Source organism: Cervus elaphus, chromosome 18 (assembly GCF_910594005.1).
Source record: "Cervus elaphus chromosome 18, mCerEla1.1, whole genome shotgun sequence".
NCBI lineage: Eukaryota > Metazoa > Chordata > Mammalia > Artiodactyla > Cervidae > Cervus > Cervus elaphus.
In genome coordinates, this window is record NC_057832.1 from 122,334,750 (window position 1) to 122,355,284 (window position 20,535).

General features: G+C 55.1%; 1 protein-coding gene across 7 annotated transcripts in view; it reads left to right on the forward strand.

The window, feature by feature from the left end:
• Positions 1-12,326, forward strand: part of RBM33 (RNA binding motif protein 33) — a 109,966-nt gene extending 97,640 nt beyond the window's left edge. For all 7 annotated transcript variants that reach the window (XM_043873260.1, XM_043873255.1, XM_043873256.1 and 4 more), the window contains 2 exons: positions 6,134-6,222; positions 6,354-12,326. In XM_043873260.1, the coding sequence (XP_043729195.1) occupies positions 6,134-6,222; positions 6,354-6,402 (138 nt within the window). In that variant the 3' untranslated portion in view covers positions 6,403-12,326. The remainder of the gene's footprint in view (positions 1-6,133; positions 6,223-6,353) is intronic.
• The last annotated feature ends 8,209 nt before the right edge of the window (positions 12,327-20,535 follow it).

Consider the following 20,535-nt stretch of genomic DNA (forward strand, 5'->3'; position numbering starts at 1 on the left):
GAAACTTCATGAACTATTTATTCCAGCTGAACAAATTATCTTTTGAAATCCTCAAATTATCCTTGAGTTCTTGAGGAGCGGCTTCTTGGTCATCAGACACGATAAACTTGTGTCCATGGAGAGCTGTTCTTGGACAGTCCATCATAGAATGGGTTAATCCGCAGGAAGACAGCTGGCGTCAGAGAGCTTATGATGCTTTTAAAAACATAGGTCTCCTGAGTGGAGATTCTCCAACAAATGGTAGTTGAAAACCGGGGATCAGATCACAGTTCAGTAGTGAGCCTGGGACCCCGTGGGACCCCAGGGTGGAATGGGGTGGGTGGCGAGTCCAGGCTGTGCCCTGGGCCGCTGCTCCTGGCTGGCTCCCGGCCCGTGTCGGGGCGGGAGTTGGTGGCGCTGTTGCTCTTCACCTGTGACCTCTGGCCGTCTGGGCTGCGCTCCTGCCCCAGGGTCGTGATGGTGCTCCTGTGCGTCCTTGAGTGTGAGTCTGTGCTCAGGATCAGGGCGTGATGGCAGAGCCGTTGCTGCTCACAGCACTGCGCGACTCACCTGCAGAAGTTAGCTTGGCCACGTTGCCGAAGCACTTCCCCTTGGTTCCATCCATCTTAAAGTTGAATTTTGAGTTCTGCATTTTGGGGGCCATCTTTCCATTTGCCTTTTATTTATTTATTTTTTCTCCTTCTCCTGTTCTGGAAAGGATGATTAGCGAATCACTGTGTTAAAGTTTAATGGAGGGCACTTTATTAAAGTGGAGCTTCTTTTTATTAGAGAAGAAGGCAGGGAGATAAGAATGGCTACATCAGGTGCCCTTAGAATGCCACCGGAAGGAGCCCCCGAGGGTGGCCCAGCAGGGCCTGTGGGCCGTCCCAAGGGTCCCAAGGAGCCAGCACCCCTCTCTCCTTGCCAGTCTTAGTCCCGAGGGATGGTGTTGAGGGGCGTTCACAGGTCTGTAAGCACTGTGTTCACAGAGTGCTAATGTGACATTTTGCCAGCATTAGATAGCTGAAGACTGATATTGGTGCGTTTAAATTGTGAGAAGATGCTTATAACAGGACTCGGATGTGGCTCAAGGGGGTGGTGAGGAGATCCAGGCCTCCTGGCTGCGGGAGAGGCAGATGTCAAGCCTCTGGTGGGTTGGGCTGTGGTGCCGCCTGGCACCGACGTGCCCTGAGAGCAAGTGGCAGTGCCTGCACCCAGAAGGCCCTGCCTGGTGCCTGCTAGCAGTGGTGTGGGACTAACCAGCCCCTCCACCACACCAGGGCTCCTGCTCTTAGGGAAGGGACGGGCAGACCGGGGCGGCTGGCTGATTGGGCGGGGGCGTGCGGTGGTTGGGGCCTCTGTGGGCAGGTGAGCCTCGTCAGCTGCCGGGCCTTCCAGGACGCAGCGGGGCAGTGGGCGTCGGGCTTTGAGAAGGATTCTATCTCGGTCCTAAGTTTGCCATTTCTTGGGGTGTGGCTTCCCAGCCGAGGACTTCCCCCAGGACCCGCACAGTAATACATGTATTGTCTCTGCCTCTGCCTCTGCCCCTGGAGTTATGGCGGAGGTGGGGGAAAGAAACACGGGGCCTCCAGGCGCCGCAGAGGGACAGCGTGTGCTCTCGGAAGGGGCCTGTCGTCCCAGCGCGAGGTCTCTGGGGTCGCTTCAGGCTGTCAGCGCTGCTGTTCCAGGGTGTAGGTATTGGGGAAGTCCTTGTTCTGGGGCTATCTTGGGTTACCCGGTGAGGAGGAGCCCCTTGGAGCCATCGTGTGAGGTGGGATTGTGTTGGAGCGTCTCAGCTCTTGTGAGGAGCCCTCCTGCCTGCCGTGTCTGGTTTTGACGGACCAGGAGTATCTGGGGTGACCTGGAGGAAGTCAGGATCTCAGTGGAAGCAGTTCAATCATTCTGAAGTTGAGGACGTTTGGGGAAGAAAACACGTAGTTAAATGTGCTGTTCACCCACTCAGTCGTGTCCAGCTCTTTGCGGCCCCATGGACTGCATCACGTCAGGCCTCCCTGTCCATCACCACCTCCCGGAGCTTGCTCAGACTCAATGTCCATTGAGTCAGTGATGCCATCCAACCATGTCATCCTCTGTCGTACCCTTCTCTTCCTGCCTTCAATCTTTCCTAGCATCAGGGTCTTTTCTAGTGAGTCAGTTCTTCATATGAGGTGGCCAGAGTGTTGGAGCTTCAGCCTCAGCATCACTCCTTCCAGTTGACTATTCAGGAGAACTGTAGACGTTCCCCACACTGATGTTTTGAGCTTTAAAGAAAACCCGCGTGGCCACATGATCTGAAACTTTGATGGGAAAATTGTTAACCGGAGGCTCCCACACACAGTTCTGAAAACACTATTGTAAATAATTCTCCCAAAAAAGAGGATTCCAGGCAGAGCGCGTGGTAACCTGAGGGCTGTGATCTGTAGGGTAAGTTTGTACAAGATGGAGATGAGAGCAGAAGGGGAGCCTCAGTGTCTCTCAACTGTGTCAGAGCAGAAGGAACAGTGCTTATGCTTTGGGTGAGAGGAAGCCCAGACATTGGAATTGAGGAAAAGACACAGACTTGGCATCGAGACCACATCTCGTGTGAATGTGAAGAGGAAGCAGCATGTGGCCGAGCTATGTGAGACCAGAGTCGCTGTTCCAAACGCCCATCGCCAGCGAGAGGGCCAGGCGACCCATGCAGAATGAAGAGGGTGGTGTCCCTGTACTCCAGCCCAGCTGCGGGCACAGGGAGGAGAGCTGGAATGGGGGCAGGCCTGCTGCCCCGGCACGTTCCAGGGGGCCCACAGCTGCCTGTGAGGCCCGGCCTCCCCAGGGACCATTGTCAGTATAAATCTGGTGATTTATACCTGGGGCCCTGTTTGAGCAGTTTTGTGTGTGTCTAAAACACCAAATATCAGCGTCAGTTTTGGCTTCAGGTCAGTTCCTGAAGGTGCTGGGAACTGTTGGCCAGAGTAGGGAGAGTAGTTTAAGTGATTTTCAGGATGGCAGGTTCACTTCAGAGTCCCCCCAACACTGTCATTTATTCATACGCACAGACGCGAACTCAGGCTCTTCCTAGAAAGAGGAGGAACTTTCCCTAAACAGGGAAAAGAGGCCCAGAACAGCATGGACAGTTTTCTGGCCTTAAACTCTCTGCTGTCCCTGCAGTGCTTGTGGCGGTTCAGTCCGGGGGTCACTGAATATACACGCAGGAAGCCGCCACGAGAAGGGCATCGTGGCTTGTGTTCCGCTGTTTACAGCAGCACAGGTGTTCTCGGGACTTGTCTGCAGCTGTCTCTGTAAAATAAAAGTAAACCTGGGTGGGCTGCGCAAGTTAGCCTGTCTCCATGGGCCAGGCAGGTATTTGTGGGGCAGCTGGGTAGGGTCAGAGAGTATAGAATGGAGACAGATTTTAGCTCTCAGTTCGTTCTGGGTGAATTAAAGTGCTTACTTATTTGGAAATGGGCTGCTGATTTGCAGGACGTATTTTCAGAGTGGAAACTGGTGGTCATAATGCATGCCTTTTAGTTTATAGTACACGGTATCTTTTTCTCTCTTCCCAGTAGAGTGATCACTAATATTTGTCATTTTGGTAGGTCAGAAATGGTTAAATATTGACAGTTTTGGCAGTTTATTAATCTTTTATCTGAAAATAGCCTCTGTATTTTGGGGAAAAAGTGCAGAAATGTCAATAAGGGGAACAGAAAACAGATTTTAAGATGGTGTTCTTACTGCTTGTGTTGACTGTTGAGAAGCAGCTCACTCCTGTGATTTAAGAATTTCATTGAAAGTTTAGGTCTTTTGATTGATATTTTCTCAGTCAAATTGAGCTTTAAACCAGGTAGATACAGAGAAACAAATCTTCTTAGCTCAGATACCATTTTATATGATAAGTGATAAACAAGAAGCATCATACTTCATTCCACATTGTGAAGTCACCCAGAGGAAATACAGTCTCAACATGCTTTTTCTCAGAAGAGGAGCATGGTGTTTTCAAAATCCAGATTCCATCTCTGAATCGGAGAATGCGGATAATTATTTGTGCCATCATAACAAATTTAAGTTTTCCTTGTCTGTTGCAAATTGAGTGATTTTTGTAGTTTTCGATAGAATAAGTCTAGGTGAGCTGTGGTTCTTGTGCTGAGAACTGCCGTGGTGCTGGCAGCAGTTGGCACGAAGCTGTGCCCGTGTGCCTGGTGCCCTTGAGCACTGCAGCCGCGTGGCGTGAGTCAGGAGGCAGGCCTGACGGGGCATCTGCTGCGATGCGGGGCTGTCCTCATGACCGGAGGACAGCTCCTACCGCGCTCCCCTCGGGGCTCCATGGGGCTCCACGGGTCCCGGGACAGCACGGTGCTTCCTCTTGCCTCTTCTCTTCGGGGGCAGCTCTTTAGTGTCAGCAGCTGGAAGTGCTTGGAGGAGAAGACAGAGTGGGTGTGTGCTGAAAGCTGGGCTGGCAGGTCTCTGTCGAGTAATTCAAGTGGGGTTTCAGAGGCCGGGAAGGCTGTGTGCTCCCAGTGTGTCCCAGAGACATTAGTTGATGGCACTGGTTAAAGACCAGGCTGTTGAGCTTTGCTTGTCCAGCTTTACTTGTAGAAGGAAATGGCTGCCCACTCCAGCATTCCTGCCTGGAGAATCCCATGGACAGAGGAGTCTGGTGGGCTGCAGTCCACAGGGTCCCGAAGATCGGACGCGACTGAGCGACTTCACTTTGTCCAGTGAACTTAGTGATCAGTGAAATTTTCAAGAAAATTCTTCTGCTCCTGGGTTTTGTATCTGACAGAAGAGGTAAATCTGGTATTTGCTCAGCTCACGTCAGGAGACCAGGCAGACGAGCCTGCTGGTGGCCGCCCTGCCTCCCGGGGTCCTGGTCCTGGTGCTGGTCAGGGTCGCCTGGTGGCGTGCCGGGTGAGCTGACCGCCCCTCCGCGGGGCTGGTGTGAACCTTGGTGCCGCGTCAGCTGAACACTGGAGAGTTTATTTCTGGGTAAGCACCGAAGAGTAACTTTTTGGAAAAAGTGTTTCCTTGGTGCTCTCCTCATCGTGCTTACTCGTGGAAGTTCTGTGCTTATGAGAATGGAGAGTGCCACAGCATATCTTTTTGAATGTATTTCAGAGAATTGATGTTTTGGCTAGGTACTTCTGTTGGAAGTCTTTGAACAAGTGCTTTAAAATGAAACCACCACACGTGTAAACCCTTGTAGAGGGTGGTGTGTTACTGTTGGTTGTTTCTGGCTGCTGTACTTTGCGGGACAGTAGCCCAGACACGGCAGACGGTTCTCGGCCACCACGTCCTGTGCGGCTTCCTCGGGTCGGGTCCTCCCGGGAGCAAGGTCTCCGCCGCCCCCTCCTCACCGGACACTTTGCTCACTGCCCCAGACACACGTGGCAAGTCACCAAAATGCTTGAGAAGGATCAGACTCCAGAGAGTGGGCTGGCTGAGAAATCTGAGTCCTCCTTCGGCACGTCCCTCCCAAATTCTAGAGTGCTCTGTCCGCAGGCCCCCGGGGAGCACAGAGCTGCCCTCATCCTTGGGGCAGGCGTGAGGACCAACTGTCCGTTCACGGTCCTGGCACTGGTCTCCTCGATAGATGGATCCGTCCGCTCCACACATGCCTCTGGTCTTCACTCCGGAGAGTAGCCTCGGAAGTGGTGTTTCACATCCTAAGATTCAGTTTAAGGTGCCGCTTCATGCCCCCCCGACATTGTAAAGTGCAGAGTGAGCAGACGGGGCCGAGGGCTGCCCCGGTCCCAGCCCCCCCGGCTGGCAGTCCTGCTCTGTGTGAGGACCTGGGTCTGCCCCAGTGGTCCTCGGGGGAGCGCTGCCCCTCCGCCCCGGGCCCCTGGCTGGCTGCGTCTCCTGTGTGAGCGGGGCCCAGGGAACGTCGCCTGATGGGAAGGGAGTCTCCAAGGACTGCCCCAGGTCTGCGTGAGCAGGTGGAGGGAAGCGGGGGCAGCTGACGGGCGAATGAAGGAAGGTCTTCACACCAGTCCTGGAGGGTGCTGAGTGCTGCTTAGGGCAGGCATGGGGCCATCTGGACAGGGAGCTCGGATTAGCTAGTTTGTTTCAGGGACCTGCGATCTGCCTGGACTGGAACCTCGTATTAACCCCAGTGGACCAGCATGTACGTTGGTGCACAGCTTGGCTCTGACGCGCTTCTGTCCTCTTCCTTCAGAGCTTGCAGATGCTCCCCCAGCAGCGGAAAGCCATAGCGAAGTTCAAGGAGCCAGCACACGCGTTGGCGTTCCAGCAGAAGTTCCACAGGTAGCGTGGAGTCCCTGGGGCCAGGGGGGGTGGGCCGGCTGCAGGACACGTTGCGGAGTGTGCCATGGGCGGTCCCCCGGGTCCGCGGGGGGCGGGGGGGCTTCATGTGCGCGCTGTGCCACCTCCCGCAGGCACATGATAGACCTGTCCCACATAAACGTGGCCCTGATTGTCGAGTGACCACTGCGGACGGGCTGACCGGGACGCCGCACACACACTGTGGAACTCCTCCGGAGCTGCGCGCAGAGGCCCCACGAGCCGTCTCTCCGTCCACAGCCCTGCCAGGCCGTTGTCCAAGGCGCCCGATGGCTCAGCACCGATTCCAGAAGAGCTAGACTTGCGGGACGTGGCAGACTCGAGTCGCTGTTAGAGCGTTCACGTTCTGTTGGCACCACAAAGAACTACAGTTCCATTTTCTTTTGTTTTCCAAGTGCTTACGATGCATGTAGACGTTGTTCTTTGTGATCTTACTGTCTGATCGATCCCAGTGACGTAGAGTCAGGAGAGACCATCACCGTCACAGGTTCTCAGCATTTTTCACAGCAAAGAACATTTGATAATGGTTGCACTTATCTTCAGTGCAGGCTAGACGAGTGTCTCCTCACCCGGCTCCACGCACGCTCCTTTCTCAGAAGGCCCTCCAGGGCTCTTGTGAACACACAGAGGCAAATTCGGGTGGTGATATCCTGGGAAGCAGGGTATGTGGGTGGTTGGGAGTGGTGTCAGGGGTGCGGCAGATTCTGCTTCTTGTAAATATTCCCAGAGCGTCAGCTGTATACACCCAGTTCCAGAGGGAACGCCCCTCTCTCCACGCTGCCCAGAGAGCACGGAGATGCTGGTGGGTACCGGTGTGAGCCCGCCCGGGCTGAGCGCAGGTTAGGGGCCCCACTGGGTGAGGGTAGGCCGGCCGGAAGCTTGAAAGGGCGTGTTTGGTTTTTTCCCCTTTTTAGACACAGCCCCAAGAGGCATAGTCACGTCACCGGCTCTGTGATACATAACGTGACTCTGTTGAGAAACCTGGTTATCGTTGCTGTGACGAGCGTTTTCTTCTTTGAAGGCCTTTTGAGCAGGGCTGTGTTGTCCTTCAGTGGACCCCAGAGCAGAGGGCTGTTTGCACGGGCGTGTGGGCGGGCGGCTCTGGGACGCGGGTTAGCTTCATTCAGGTGAGATGCTTGCTCCCCGTAAAGTCATCTTCAGTAAAATCCGTTCTGGGCAAACGATGACAAAAGTGCCTTAATGTATTTGTGCTCATGAAGGAGTCTCACTGTTTGGGTTTATTCTAACATGGCCTGAACTGTTGGAGCAAATGGTAACTGGGGCATACTCAGACTTTTTAGCTGAATTTTATACCTAAGATTTCCTGTCACATTTATTAGTAGAATTAAGGGAAACAGATGCCTGTTGCTGGTTAGCGCCCCTAGTCAGCACGGCGAGACCCCTCAGCGGGGCGCCACTTTCTCAGCCTCCTCGTGGGGAGCTGAGACACAGGTCATGTGATTTTGTATCTTCTTGTTTTCACAGTTGAAATTTTATGTTTTTCAAATTAAGTCACCAGAACTGGAGGGGAGTGTTGAGACCCGCGAGCCTCTGTAGCGCTGACTCCACAGTGCGCCACGTGTAGGAGGGAGCCTGCAACGTGAAGGTGGGTGCGGATAGCCGCTGCTCAGAGGCTGCGGCTACACGAAGCTGTAGGCACTTGTAGGTTACCTCTCGCTGGGCACGCCTGGCCACCCACGCTCCAGAAAGCCCTGCCTCACCCGTGGGGGCTGGTGGTTGTACCTGCCTGGCCCCAGGTGCTCCAGTGGAGCGTCTGGCCACTGGCGCGCCCGCCCCCCCGCCCGTCTTTACAAGTAGATGCAGGTGTCACACGAGCATGGCTCGTGTGGCTCAGTCCACGGAGAGCTGGTTGAAGCTGCACGTGGGGTTCTGCAGGTGGCAGGCAGGGGGGTCCAGGCCATCTCCCCTCCCTGGGCGGCAGGAGGCTCACAGTTAAGGGGCTTGCTGAGGGCTTGATGACGCAGTGAGCCTACCGATTTTACCACTGTTGGAAACAGTCTGAGCGTGCTGTGACTTGGAAGCTAAAAATCTGCTCTTTGTCTCCATAATGTAGCTAGGCATACTTTTTTCTAGTTAGTGATAACAAACGAATCCTGTTTGTGCACCTTTGTTCACGGCGGACCTCATAGCTACCCTAAGGTCTGCTTCTGTGTTGTCTGAGCCTGACATGGTGCCCTGGGACATGTGTGCATCTGTAACTGTCTGCACACACCCGGAACATGCTTTCTCTGGATAGAATGTTCTTGAATGGCCATTGGCCAAGTTGGCCAGGCCTTCCGTCAAGGCCTGGTTAGAGAGGCTCCCCATGGTCGCCTCCTGAGACGCACAGCCCGTGGGCATGGGCTGTCAGAGCCAGCCAGGCCTGGGGACGCAGCCTCAGTTTCCTTGAGGAAACTGGGAAAGGAAGGAAGCAGAGTTAGAGGGAGCGCTGTTCCCACCTCGTGCAGTGCAGTGCCGTCAGACCACCGCACGCTGAACCCTCTGGGAAGATCTGTTGCAACCATTATCTTTGTTCTTTATTTATCATGCATTTAAAGTGAGATGCAGAAGCAGTTAACACACTATGTAAATATGGACCTTTTAAAATTAAAACGTTATTGGAAGTGCTTTCAATCCAGCAACATCGTAGCTATTTGTTAGTTCTTTTGTGTTGTCTTATCAAAGTTTAATGGATACAGTTCCATGTTGATGTGTTTGTGTGTATATTCGATTTTTATAAAGATGGTAGTAAGTCAATACATTTATCCTGATCTGTGTATTATTTGTTCACAAATTCAAGAAGCCAGTAAATATCATTATATCTCATAAGGTAAAGACAGTAGCGATTATGTGGAGCTCAGGTACCCTTTCTTTTCGCATTATCTTGTTTTGATTTTAATGCTGTAATATAAGTTCACTTAGCTACTTACTGAGCATAACCTTGCATTTCCGTTGGTCTGGCCACATCTGTTAAGTCTTACATGATGCCCTTCTAAAGGAGAAATACCAGCTCTTTTTTTCCGAAAGCATTGTTGAGGGTTCCGCCCTTTCTGGCCGGGCAGCACCCTCAGTAGGGCCTGTGCCTTCTCCGCAGTGGGGGTGGGGAGCGGGGCGGGGGGCTTCATCGAAACTGTTTCTGACTGGGGTCTCCTCATGATTTGTAAAAGGTCCTGAATGAACAATTGTTTGTGCTTAGTTCTGTAGCGTTTCTGAATTGTGGCAGAGCTGTAGATTCTGCACTCAGGGGTCTCTCTTTTTTTTTTTTAAGGGCGTTTTGCTAAATGATGCAAGTGGACTTTGTCGCGGGAGGGAGGCTGGGAGAGGTGACCAGGGTGAAGAAGGACAGGATGGAGTGAAGGGAGCTGGAGCATGCAGGATCGGCCAGGAGCCAGGTCCTGGCGCCCGGCGCTGAGGAGGAGTCAGCTGGGGCGGGCGGGCAGCCGTGGGCGGGCGGGCAGTGGTCACAGCGACCGCCACGCCAGGGCCGCACCTTGCACGCAGTGGACCGCAGAGCTGGTGGGCGAGAGGAGGCCTGGCTGGCTGGTCTGGAGGGGAGAGGAGACTTAGGGCCAAGTTGTTCTGAGAACCTGTCACTTCCTTCCTTTTTTTTTTATCTTTTGTAGTTTTTGTTGTTGTTTGTTTTTTAATTTCTCTGTTGTTTAATTGAAGGTAAGCTCAGTGTGCTTATGGACCATTGGCTGCCAGGGACCCTGATGAGGACAGTCAGGTTTTGGTCGAGGTCTGTGCAGAGCGCCTAGAGCCACGCGTGAGGTGTGGAGCCCCCGAGCCCCCTGGCTTCCGGCCCCCAGACCCTGGAGTGGCAGCGTGCCCCCCCGCCGGCTGCACCCCACCGGGAGCCCTACTTCCACCCTCGGGGTCAGACAGACCACGCCCCCACCTGCGTGCTGTCCCGGCCTCCCCACCCCCACCCCCCAGCTCCTTTGTCTACGTTGGTTGGGAGGGGGTGGGGTGCTTGAAAGGCATGGTTGATTTTTTTACAGGTTTTTCTAAGTGACAGTATTCTGAAAGGGGATTAACTAATGGAAGGGGTGGATGATACAAAATGGGACCAGGAGACACCCCTCTCCCCTTGGAGGAAGCCATAGGAATTACATCCGTTACAGGGAGAATGTAGATATTCTGCTGTACTTAATGAGCATTTAAATTAGCCTTTTCACCTCTTTTTAAATCATGTGAATGATGTGGTGTTTTGGACATCGGTAAATATGAACTCTGCAAAGGCAGTGAGCCTTGTCTTACTATTAAATCCTAAGGATTTTGTGTAAGGTTTTTTTGCAACCTGTTTAATTTTCCTCATTTAAAGGGCCCATGGTTCTTTGTCCTGGAACCAAGCAACTCAGTGATTCATATTGGATCCCGGGTATACCTGCTGGTAGTGTTTGGTGGGGAAGGGTCTTTGGTTTTACACGTGTAAAAACCTGCTCTTTTTAGAAAATGTGCAAAAAAATCTTAGCTCTCTTTTCTGTGCTGTATTTTTGTTAGGAAGTCTTTTCATTAAGATGAGCAGGCAGAACAGGTATTTTTAGTGAGAAGTTGCTTCTTGCTTTCACTTTTAACCAACTAAAATGTAAAAAGGCCTTCCTGTTGGTGCTTTATCTTACTAATTTTGAAAGGTATGTAGAAAAATACAGGCCTTTAAAAAGAAATATGATTGTAGTCTTTGAATTTTAATAACTTTCCATAGAGTAGACAAACAGATGTACTGTTTTAACATATTCTGTATTTAGTAGTTTAATATACTCTAGAAAGTAGACCTCTTGACATTCTTCTAGCCTGATTTTCTTTTAAACTATTTTTCATTTTAAGGGCACGTAATGGAACCTGATTTTTAAAGGACTGTCTTAAGTTCTGTGCTCTCTGCAGTATTGTCTCAGGGTATATAATTTATGTTTTTAAAGCAACATTTATACGACACACATTTATAACTATTGACCGAAGAGCAAATAACCGCTTGTTTTGATAACTCAGCTTTGCTTTTCACAGGCGTGGGATCCAGAATTGTTTTTTCCTCTGTGAGGATTTTAACTCTGAGGCTTTAACTCTGCTGTTTAATTTTCAGGTTCACCAGCAGCACAGCCTGAAATCTGATTTTCTTTTTCCCTTTCCATTTCTGAGCTGGTTCTCTCTGCTGGGCTCCCAGTCTGGCCTTGCTCCTGCTGCAGAGTGTCTGGGCCCCGTCAGCCAAGCCGCCTGCGCACCCCTTCCTTCCCTCGGGGCTCCCTGCCACGCCCACCCCCACCGTCCTCAGAAGCATGCCCTTCTCTCACTTGCATTGCCGGCTGACCGTTCTCTCCTCCCGCCGCTGCTGGTGACTCCGTCTTGGCCATGCTGTCCCGTGTTGGCGTTCAGAGTTCCGCTCTGCTGTCGCGAGTTGCCTGTGCTGCGTCGTCTCAACCTTTGCTTTGACAGGTCTGACTCTCGGTTTGTTCCCCCAGGTCTCCGGCTGGCGAGAGTAACCTCTGGGTTCTGTTGTTTGCAGTCTCCCCCGGGGGCGGTGCCCCGTGGAGGCCGGGCCATGCCCGGCGCACTAACCAGCCCTCTGTTCCTTCCCCTCTCCTTTTGCAGGACCTCTCTTGCATGCGTCAGTGTTAGTGGTAGCGCGCCTCTTCTTCCGCTGGGAGGTGACGGCCCGTTGGGCTCTGTCGCCGCTCTGGCTGGCTGTGATCCTTCCTAAGCGTATTGCTAAGTGCCGCGAGCTAGCCTGGGCCGGCTCGGCGCGGCGTCTGCAGCTGTGTTTGTGGGGCGCACACTGGGATTGAGAGATCAAGAGCTGAGCGAGTGGCTTTCTTCTGGGTGATCTGCTCCGTGTCTCCACCCAGCGCACCACTCACGTTTGCGGGCGGGGATGTTGCCTTGTTTTACCCCGTTTTCCACTTTGTGCTAATCACTGTGACAGCTTTATCAGGAATATGTGTGAAGAACAGTTGTGACATAGTTGGAAAAAATGTATCTGTGTGTATCATCTGTGTGATTCCATGCCAAGAAATGTGTTTTGAACTGTATTGTAATTTGAAAGATGTGTTAATAAATAAATACCTTGCACTTTCCGCTTTTGTTGGTAGCTTTTATTCCCTCTCCCACTCGGGTTCAGTCCGTTCCACGTCTTCCCCACACGGGCAGAGAGCACAGGGGCCATCCCTCAGAGGACAGGGGTTGTCCTCAGGCCCCCCAGGTCCACCCCCTCTGGCTGGCTCTTGCCTTGAACAGGTGTCCAGTTAATGGAAGGTCAGGGTGACCGACTTGCTCACAGTCCAGGTCTCAAGCGTCTACACTGACCAGGCAGGCAGGCTCACTATGTTTTGTTAGTTGGAAGTGGGAGACTTACATTCTCTTTTTAAGTTTTTTGAAGCATCAGAACTAATCACTAGCAGTTTTTCAGAGGAAATCGATGATCGTGACACCGAAAGGGGGAAGGTCAGTTGCCATCGCCGGTGACTTCCTGTTTGTCACGGGCGTGCGGCCTGTTTGAGAAGCCGCATGCACACATGTACACGCCCTGCGGGCCCGGCTTCCCGTTTAGGCGCCCTTGGCCCTTCCCGAGTTGCTGCACACTGTTCATAATTCATGGTCTTTCTTGAAAATACTTTAAAAATAAAGCGACCCCCAAAAAGCATTGTTAAAGGAAAAGCTTGAGGAAAGAACCCAGAGGTTCCCGCCCCCCGCCACTCCCCCTGCGCTGTGCAGGCCGGGAACCTGGGCTGCATCCACACGCACCTGCCTCACCAAGGACAGAAGGGAGACCTGTCCCTAAAGGTAGCCTGTATCTTGGCGCCGTTCTCCCCAAGGTGCAAATGAGGAGAAGGATCCCAGGTTTCACGTAAGGAAGAAAGGTCAGAAAAGAGGCTGGTTTGGGGGAACACAGAGAAAAAGGGTATTTCACAGAGGTCGGTTCATCTGATTTAATGGAGTTTTTAAGCCTCGGGCAGAATCTGAAAGTTCCTAGTGATTCAAGTCAAGACCATCTTTCTTCTATTTTAATCCATATCCCAGGGATAAGTCATTGTTTTTCTACAACCTGGCCTTTGCTTGGAGTGATGGGAATCTCAAGAAGATGGACCAAAAACACCTGGAGATGTAAGGTGGAAAAGTGGGTTTCTCTGCTTGGGGGAATTCCTTATGAGGAGCCTCTGCACCGTTTTGCCCTTGTGCCCGGGGCCTGGACAGGGCTGCAGGAGGGAGTGTGCGCGTCCCCGGCGCGGGGCCTCCTTGCGCACCCGAGGTGCCTAGTGCGCGTGCGTCCTTTACGCCTGTGGAAAGGCTGTTCTGGTGCAGTTCTCGTCCGACAGGCGCTTCAAAAGCGTATCTCATTTTCCAGGGAATTATTTATAGTCAAGTCTGAAGGGAAAAGCAGGTCGTCGAGTTCTCTAGGTGAGCGCAGTGCTTTCACGTCGTGGCTCCAATGGGGAAGAGCTCAGAAAAGAACTTGTCTGCAGCTTGAGTGTGGCTTCTAGACTCAAAAAGACGTGGTGATGCTCGAAGACCATGTTTCTCAGCTGTACTTCCGGTGTCGCCTGGAGGGATGAGAGGCAGAGACGTTGAAGTTAGATCCAAATCAGGAAACAGATGCTGAGCCAGTGGTGCAGCCCCCTTCTCCCCCCAAGTACCCACCTAACCCGGGGGCACACCTGTGCCTGGGTGATGAAGGGGGCTTGTGGGCGGGGCGGGGCGTGAGAAGCCCCGCCCCCAAGCCTCTAGATGAGGTGGATGGGCCTAGCCTGCAGCGCCTGAACAAGGTCCAGGATCCGGGCAGATCCGGGCGGGGGACGCAGGTGGGTGAGGAGGGCAGCGGTTTGGGCGGAGAGCAGCCCACCTGGGCTTGATCCCCAGCTTGGGTCCCGTGCTGCCGGCCTGGTGGGGCGGGGTCCTTGGGTGGGCGCGTGGGGCTACCTGACCACGCCGAGGCCCTGCCCGAGGGTGCAGGCCTCCTGGGCTGCTGTGATCTCGGGCCCCGGTCACTGGGCAGCCGGGAGGGCGAAACCACAGTCCTGCCTGCCGGTCTGAGTCCCCAGTCCTCCATCTGGCAGAGCTGGAAAGGGGGCTGCGTGTCAGCGCCACAGCCCTGGTTCTTGGTCTTCGAGACAGCACCGCCTCCCTTTCTCACGGGCCACTTGCCTGAGGCCCGAACCCTTGGAGGGGCTACCAGGGTCACACCTCCAGGGCACCGCCCTCCCCTAGGGCCACAGCCCCAAGGGTCACACCCCCAAGGGTCATCCCTCCAAGGGCCACCAGCCATCCCCCTCCCAGTCACTCCTGCCGCGGGGTCACGCCCCTTGGGGTCACACCGTCCCCCAAGGCTGCCCGCTTCTCTTGGGTCACACCCTTCTCCACAGTCACACCCCCAGAATCACATCCTTGCCCCAAGGTCAAGGCCTCCCCCATGGTCACATCCCTGAGGCCACACCCCCGAGTCACAGCCACCCCTAGGGTCACACCCCTGAGTCACGCCCCTCAGTTGGCTGACCTAATCCGTGTTTCTCTCCACCATCACTCTGGTCATTAGCTTAGGAAATGTCATTTCTACACATGATCGGCAAGGAGATCCAACCAGTCCATCCTAAAGGAAATCAGTCCTGAATATTCACTGGAAGGACTGATGCTGAAGCTGAAACTCCAATACTTTGTCCCCCTGATCCTAGAGCTGACTCTTTGGAAAAGACCCTGATTCTGGGAAAGACTGAGGGCGGGAGGGGAAGGGGACACAGAGGATGAGATGGTTGGATGGCATCAGCCACTCTATGGACATGACTTTAAGCAAGCTCCAGGAGTTGGTGATGGACAGCGAGGCCTGGCGTGCTGCAGTCCATGATGGTCACAAAGAGTTGGACACGACTGAGCGACTGAACTGAACTGAGCAACATGATCTGATGTGGAGACTCAGTCGGTGACTCCCTCTCCCCCTCGGCCGCCCCTTACTCAGGCCTGGGTCACGGCCTGTGTGGACCCTCCTGGACCCTGACCTGCTGAGCCCGACTAGCAGGTCCTCAGGGGACCGGGACCCCCAGTCCTCAGCCCCGTCTCCCCTGGCTGCTTCCCGCCAGAAATTGGCTCTTTGGCCGCCCTCCCTGTCCACTCCCTGCCCCCGTGCTTGCGGAGCCACACCCCACTCCTCTGGACACTCGCCTGGCATCCCGGCTGCGGGCAGCCAGGCTGGCGGGCCTGCTTTGAATTGGCAGCCATGGACCGCAGGGAGCAGGCCAGGTGCCCCGGGGGGCCCAGCTGCATCTCCCGGTCAGGCCAGGGTCGCTCTCAGAGGGCCCCCTCCTGTCTCCTCCTCCCCTCCCTGTCCACGGCCTCTCCGGCTCCCCTTTCAGCATAAACTCACCCGCTCCCTCCCCACCCAGCCTCCCAGCCCACCCCGCGGTGCCCTGTACCACCCTGCCCCATACCACCCGCTGCTCCCGTCCAAGGCCAGTGCCCCGCCTGCACCTGCACGGCCCCCCACACAGACCCGGCGCCTGCATGGGTCTCTTCCCCTCCTGGACTTTCCTTTCAGCAACAAACGTGCAGGAAACAGCCTCCAATGGAAATAAGAAAATATCCTCCCTGATCTTGTAACCACTTTCAGCAACTGATGCATAATTCTGTCCCCAGTTTTGTAAAGCTCTGGTGGCTCAGACAGTAAAGAATCTGCCTGCAATGCAGGAGACCTGGGTTTGATCCCTGGGTTGGGAAGATCCCCTGGAGAAGGGAAAGGCTACCCACAGCAGTATTCTTGCCTGGAGAATCCCATGGACAGAGGCGCCTGGGGGGCTACAGTCCGTGGGGTCGCAAAGACTAAAGCGTGACACTGTCACTGAGAGAGTTCTCTCCTTTTGCCACCTTCATCTTCTCTTTTGAAAATTCTCTCTCGAATCCACAGTAATCTGGCTTTCTACCCCTGCGTTTCCTCAAGACTCTAGCTGAAAGTGTTCTTTTTTGAAAATTCTCTCTTGAATCCACAGTAATCTGGCTTTCGACCCCTGCGTTTCCCCGACTCTTGCTGAAAGTGTTCTTTTTTGAAAATTCTCTCTCGAATCCACAGTAATCTGGCTTTCGACCCCTGCGTTTCCCCGACTCTTGCTGAAAGTGTTCTTTTTTGAAAATTCTCTCTCGAATCCACAGTAATCTGGCTTTCGACCCCTGCGTCTCCCCAAGACTTCTCTTGCTGAAAGTGTTCCTGGTACCCGTGTCACCAAGTTCAAGGATAGAGCCTCAGGTCTCATCTCAGGCCACTGGTGCGTGTCAAGCGGTTGGCGTCCCTGGTGTCCAGGGCGCCGCCTTCTCTTCGTCTTTCTCCCACCCCACCCCACCCCACCCCTCTGGGCTTCCCTAGCGGCTCAGCTGGTAAAGAATCCACCTGCAATGCAGGAGACCTGGGTTTGATCCCTGGGTCGGGAAGATCCCCTGGAGAAGGGAAAGGCTGCCCACTCCAGTATTCTGGCCCGGAGAATTCCGCGGACTGTACAGTCCAAGGGGTCACAAAGAGTCAGACATGACTAAGTGAGTTTCACTTCACTCACCGCCCCCTCTAGGTCGTCACCGGAGCTGCTGCTTGGGCTCCAGGTGGGGCCTCACCTCCGGCTGAAAGCTGAAGCCCTTGCGTCTCTCCTGCCTCAGTCCCCGAGCACTCCCCGTGACCTCAGGCCATTCAGTGGCTTGAAAGGTCAGCAGCAGGCCCCTGAGCACCGCCGTTGTCCCGTGGACTCTCTCCTGAACTCCAGACTCGAACCTGTGTCCCTGCTGAGACACCCAGACATCCAGCTCACACTCTGACATCCGGCTGAACTCTGACCTCTGCCCTTCGGCCCTGTCTTGGGACATGGCAGCTCCTTTCTTGGGGGCGCCCACACCCCGAACTCCGGCGTCCTCTCTGCCTCCCCCTCCGCTCTGACCACGGCGCACCCAGCAACCGCACCCTCCAACGCCCCTGGAATCGCACCTCTTCCAGCCCGCAGCCACCACCCCAGTGACGTCCCCAACCTCCCACCCGGACAGCCAGTCTGGCCTCCGACGGCTCCCCGGCATCCACCCTTCCCTTCCACCGACCATGAGCAGACATCAGCCGGAAACGTCTTCAGGGTGAAGGTCAGATGACCCCGCTCCCCCGTGGAGGCGCTCCAGGCATTTCTCATCTCACCCAGGCTAAACCCGACCCCGACCACGGCCTCCAGGCCTCGGGTCCCCAGGTTCCCCGCCAGGCGTGCACTCACACCGTCAGCTCCCTCTGCCCTGGCGCCGCCCCCGCATCCGGCCCTGGATGCTCTGCCTTCTGTCCACGGACGTTGTCCTGGCTTCTCTGCGCTCAGGCCACCCTCCGATCGCTCTGTCTAAACCATCTCCCCTTTCCCGTGCTTCCATCATTTTCTCTCTCCTTATGCTTTTATTCTCCTAGGAGCTTTTGCCCCGCTTTCTTCTTTCTTAGAGTGTCCAGCAATTTTGGATCGTACGTGGGACACTTTGGACACATTTTTGGAAGCCTGAATTTTGTTGTCCTGACATTTAAAGAATGTTCATTTTTATTCTGGAGGCAGCCCGCCTGAGGGAGGGCTGGCATGAGCCTCTTGAGACCTGGTTCCAGCTTGGTTCGGCCCATGTCGGATGGCCCTTGCTCGGGGTGTCTGTGGCCGGGGTCTCACGGCTCACCAGGACATTCCGCGACGTTTCCGCTGGGCTGGGTCTGAGCCCTCTGAAAGCTCACGGGGACCCCTGCACGGGTCTGGTGTTCCGCCTCTGGGTAGCTTCATCCTCAGCCCCTCTGTCCTCCGCCTTCTCCGCCTCCTTCGCCCCCGGGGCCCCCATGTGATCAGGCATCACTCCCCTTCCTGCTCCATTCCTCTCCAGACCACTTCTCAGAGGAGCTGATGCTGAAAAAGTGAGACAGGACAGGCTTCGCTCCCCAGAGGTGCAGCATTTCTCTGCAGGGAGACGGGTGACTTCCGCTCTGCCAACGAATCTGGAATCTGGGTGCCCCCGGAGCCTGGAGCACTGTTCCTTCCCCGCTGGGGTAGGAGGGTGGGCCTCACTCTGCGCCCCCAGAGAGCGCTGGCAGGCTCCTCCCCCACCCGCCGCTCGTGCAGACACACGTGTGCACACACATTCACAACTCAGGCAGCGTACTTGCAGACACGCCCACGCACCAGTCACACAGGGCACACGCTCAGACCCACACACTCACACGTACACACGAGTACACTCACGCTCAGACCCACACATTCACACATATGTACACACCAGTACACTCACGCTCAGACCTACACACTCACAGGTGCACACATACATGAGTACACTCACATGCTCAGACCCACATGCTCATAAGTATGTACACTCACACACGCTCACAGGAACACACACAAAGACACACACTCTCAGACCCACACACTCACACATAAACACAGTCAGACCACACACTGACGTAAGCCCACGAGGACACACACATGCTCAGACCCACATGCGCACACATATGCACACTCACATGCTTGTGTGTGCAGCCACACCCTCAAACACTATCCAGATGCTCGTGTGTTGAACTGTGTATCTGCACCTTACTAGGGTCAGGGCAAACAGCAGGGCCTTGCCCTGAGGGGGTCTGTCTGCCCTGAGGGGGGTCTGTCTGCCCTGAGGGGGTCTGTCTGCCCTGGGGGGGGTCTGTCTGCCCTGGGGGGGGTCTGTCTGCCCTGGGGGTGTGTCTTGTCTGCCCTGTGGGGGTGTCTATCTGCCTTGGGGGGTGTCTGTCCACCCTGGAGGGGTCTCTCTGCCTTGGTAGGGTCTGTGTGCCCTGGGGGGACCTTCTTCAAACCTGGGGACTGAAGTCACAGCTAGCAGGAGGGCCAGGAGGCCCCTGGGCCTGTACCCTTGAGGAGCAAGGGCCCAGGCGTGTTCCCCTACCTCCCTGGGCTCAGCGGGGAGGCTGGCCCTGGGCCTGGGGTCAGGGGGTCCACCTGGAAGAGGCTGAGGCTGTGCCCCGCCTGGCGCACTTGCAGGCAAAGTATTTTTAAACTCATTTCCTTGACCTAAAAAGGCTCTTTTTGGACTGAACACCTAGTCTTTGGGACAGACCCCAAACACCGCCTGTAAATAGGTTGGAGCACCCAGGAGGTGGTGATGGCATCTGGGGCCCCGGTGTGGGGTCCCCCATGGGGGCACCCAGGGTAGTCTTCCTTTATTTTTTCACTATTGTACTTCATTTGCTCACTTGTCTTTTGGCTGTGCTGGGCCTTCCTTGCTGCTCACTCGCGGGCTTTCTCCAGGAGTGGTGCGCGGGCTCCAGGCGCGTTCACGCGCATTAGCTCCTGGGCGGCTCCGCGGCTCGTGCGATCCTCCTGAACCCGGGATCGAACCCTCCTTGCTGGCGTTGGACCGCTAGTGAAAATCCCCGGGGTGTTTTGAATCGCAGAACCAGAAGAGACGAAATGGGCCCAGGCCCCCGAGTGCCTCCGAGGGCAGGAAAAGGGGCTGCAGGACAGAGGGCGGCCTGGCCGAATGGGCTGGACCTGAGCGCCTGGAATTTACAAACCCGCTCCCTCTCCCCGCGCCGGAAGTGTGCTCCTTATGCTGAACACATCTACGTATATCCTCAGGCTCCTCACGCCCCGGCCCATGCTGGCTGTGTTCCGGCCGGCGTCCCCGTCCCAGGGGTGCCCGAGACCCCCCGCCCCGGGGCTTCGCCTGTCTCGGCCACCTGTCCCCCTTGGGGCGGCGGGGCTTCTTGGCTAAGGGCGGGCAGTGTTCCTCAGATGCACCTGGGCCCACCCTGGCTGCCTCAGTTTCCTTTCTCACCCTTGGTGCTCACCTTCCTGACTCCGGTCCTTCCTGCCTCCTGGTCAGTGGCTGGCAGCCAGGAGGGGACATGGGGGTCCGGGGCCGTAGTGAGACCCTGCTGGTGAGCGGGCGGATCGAGCTTGGGGCTGCCTGCAGGAGGCGCCCTCTGCTCCTAGGGTGCAGGGTGGTCACTTGAAAGCTTCTCCCGCAGCCCAGAGGCCGATCTGAGGTCAGTGGCTCCCTCAGTTCAGTTCAGTCGCTCAGTCGTGTCTGACTCTCTGCGACCCCATGAACCACAGCACGCCAGGCCTCCCTGTCCATCACCAATTCCCGGAGTCCACCCAAACTCATATCCATTGAGTCGGTGATGCCATCCATCTCATCCTCTGTCGTCCCTTTCTCCTCCTGCCTTCAATCTTTCCCAGCATCCGGGTCTTTTCCAATGAGTTCTCTCTTTGCATCAGGTGGCCAAAGGATTGGAGTTTCAGCTTCAGCGTCAGTCCTTCCAATGAACACCCA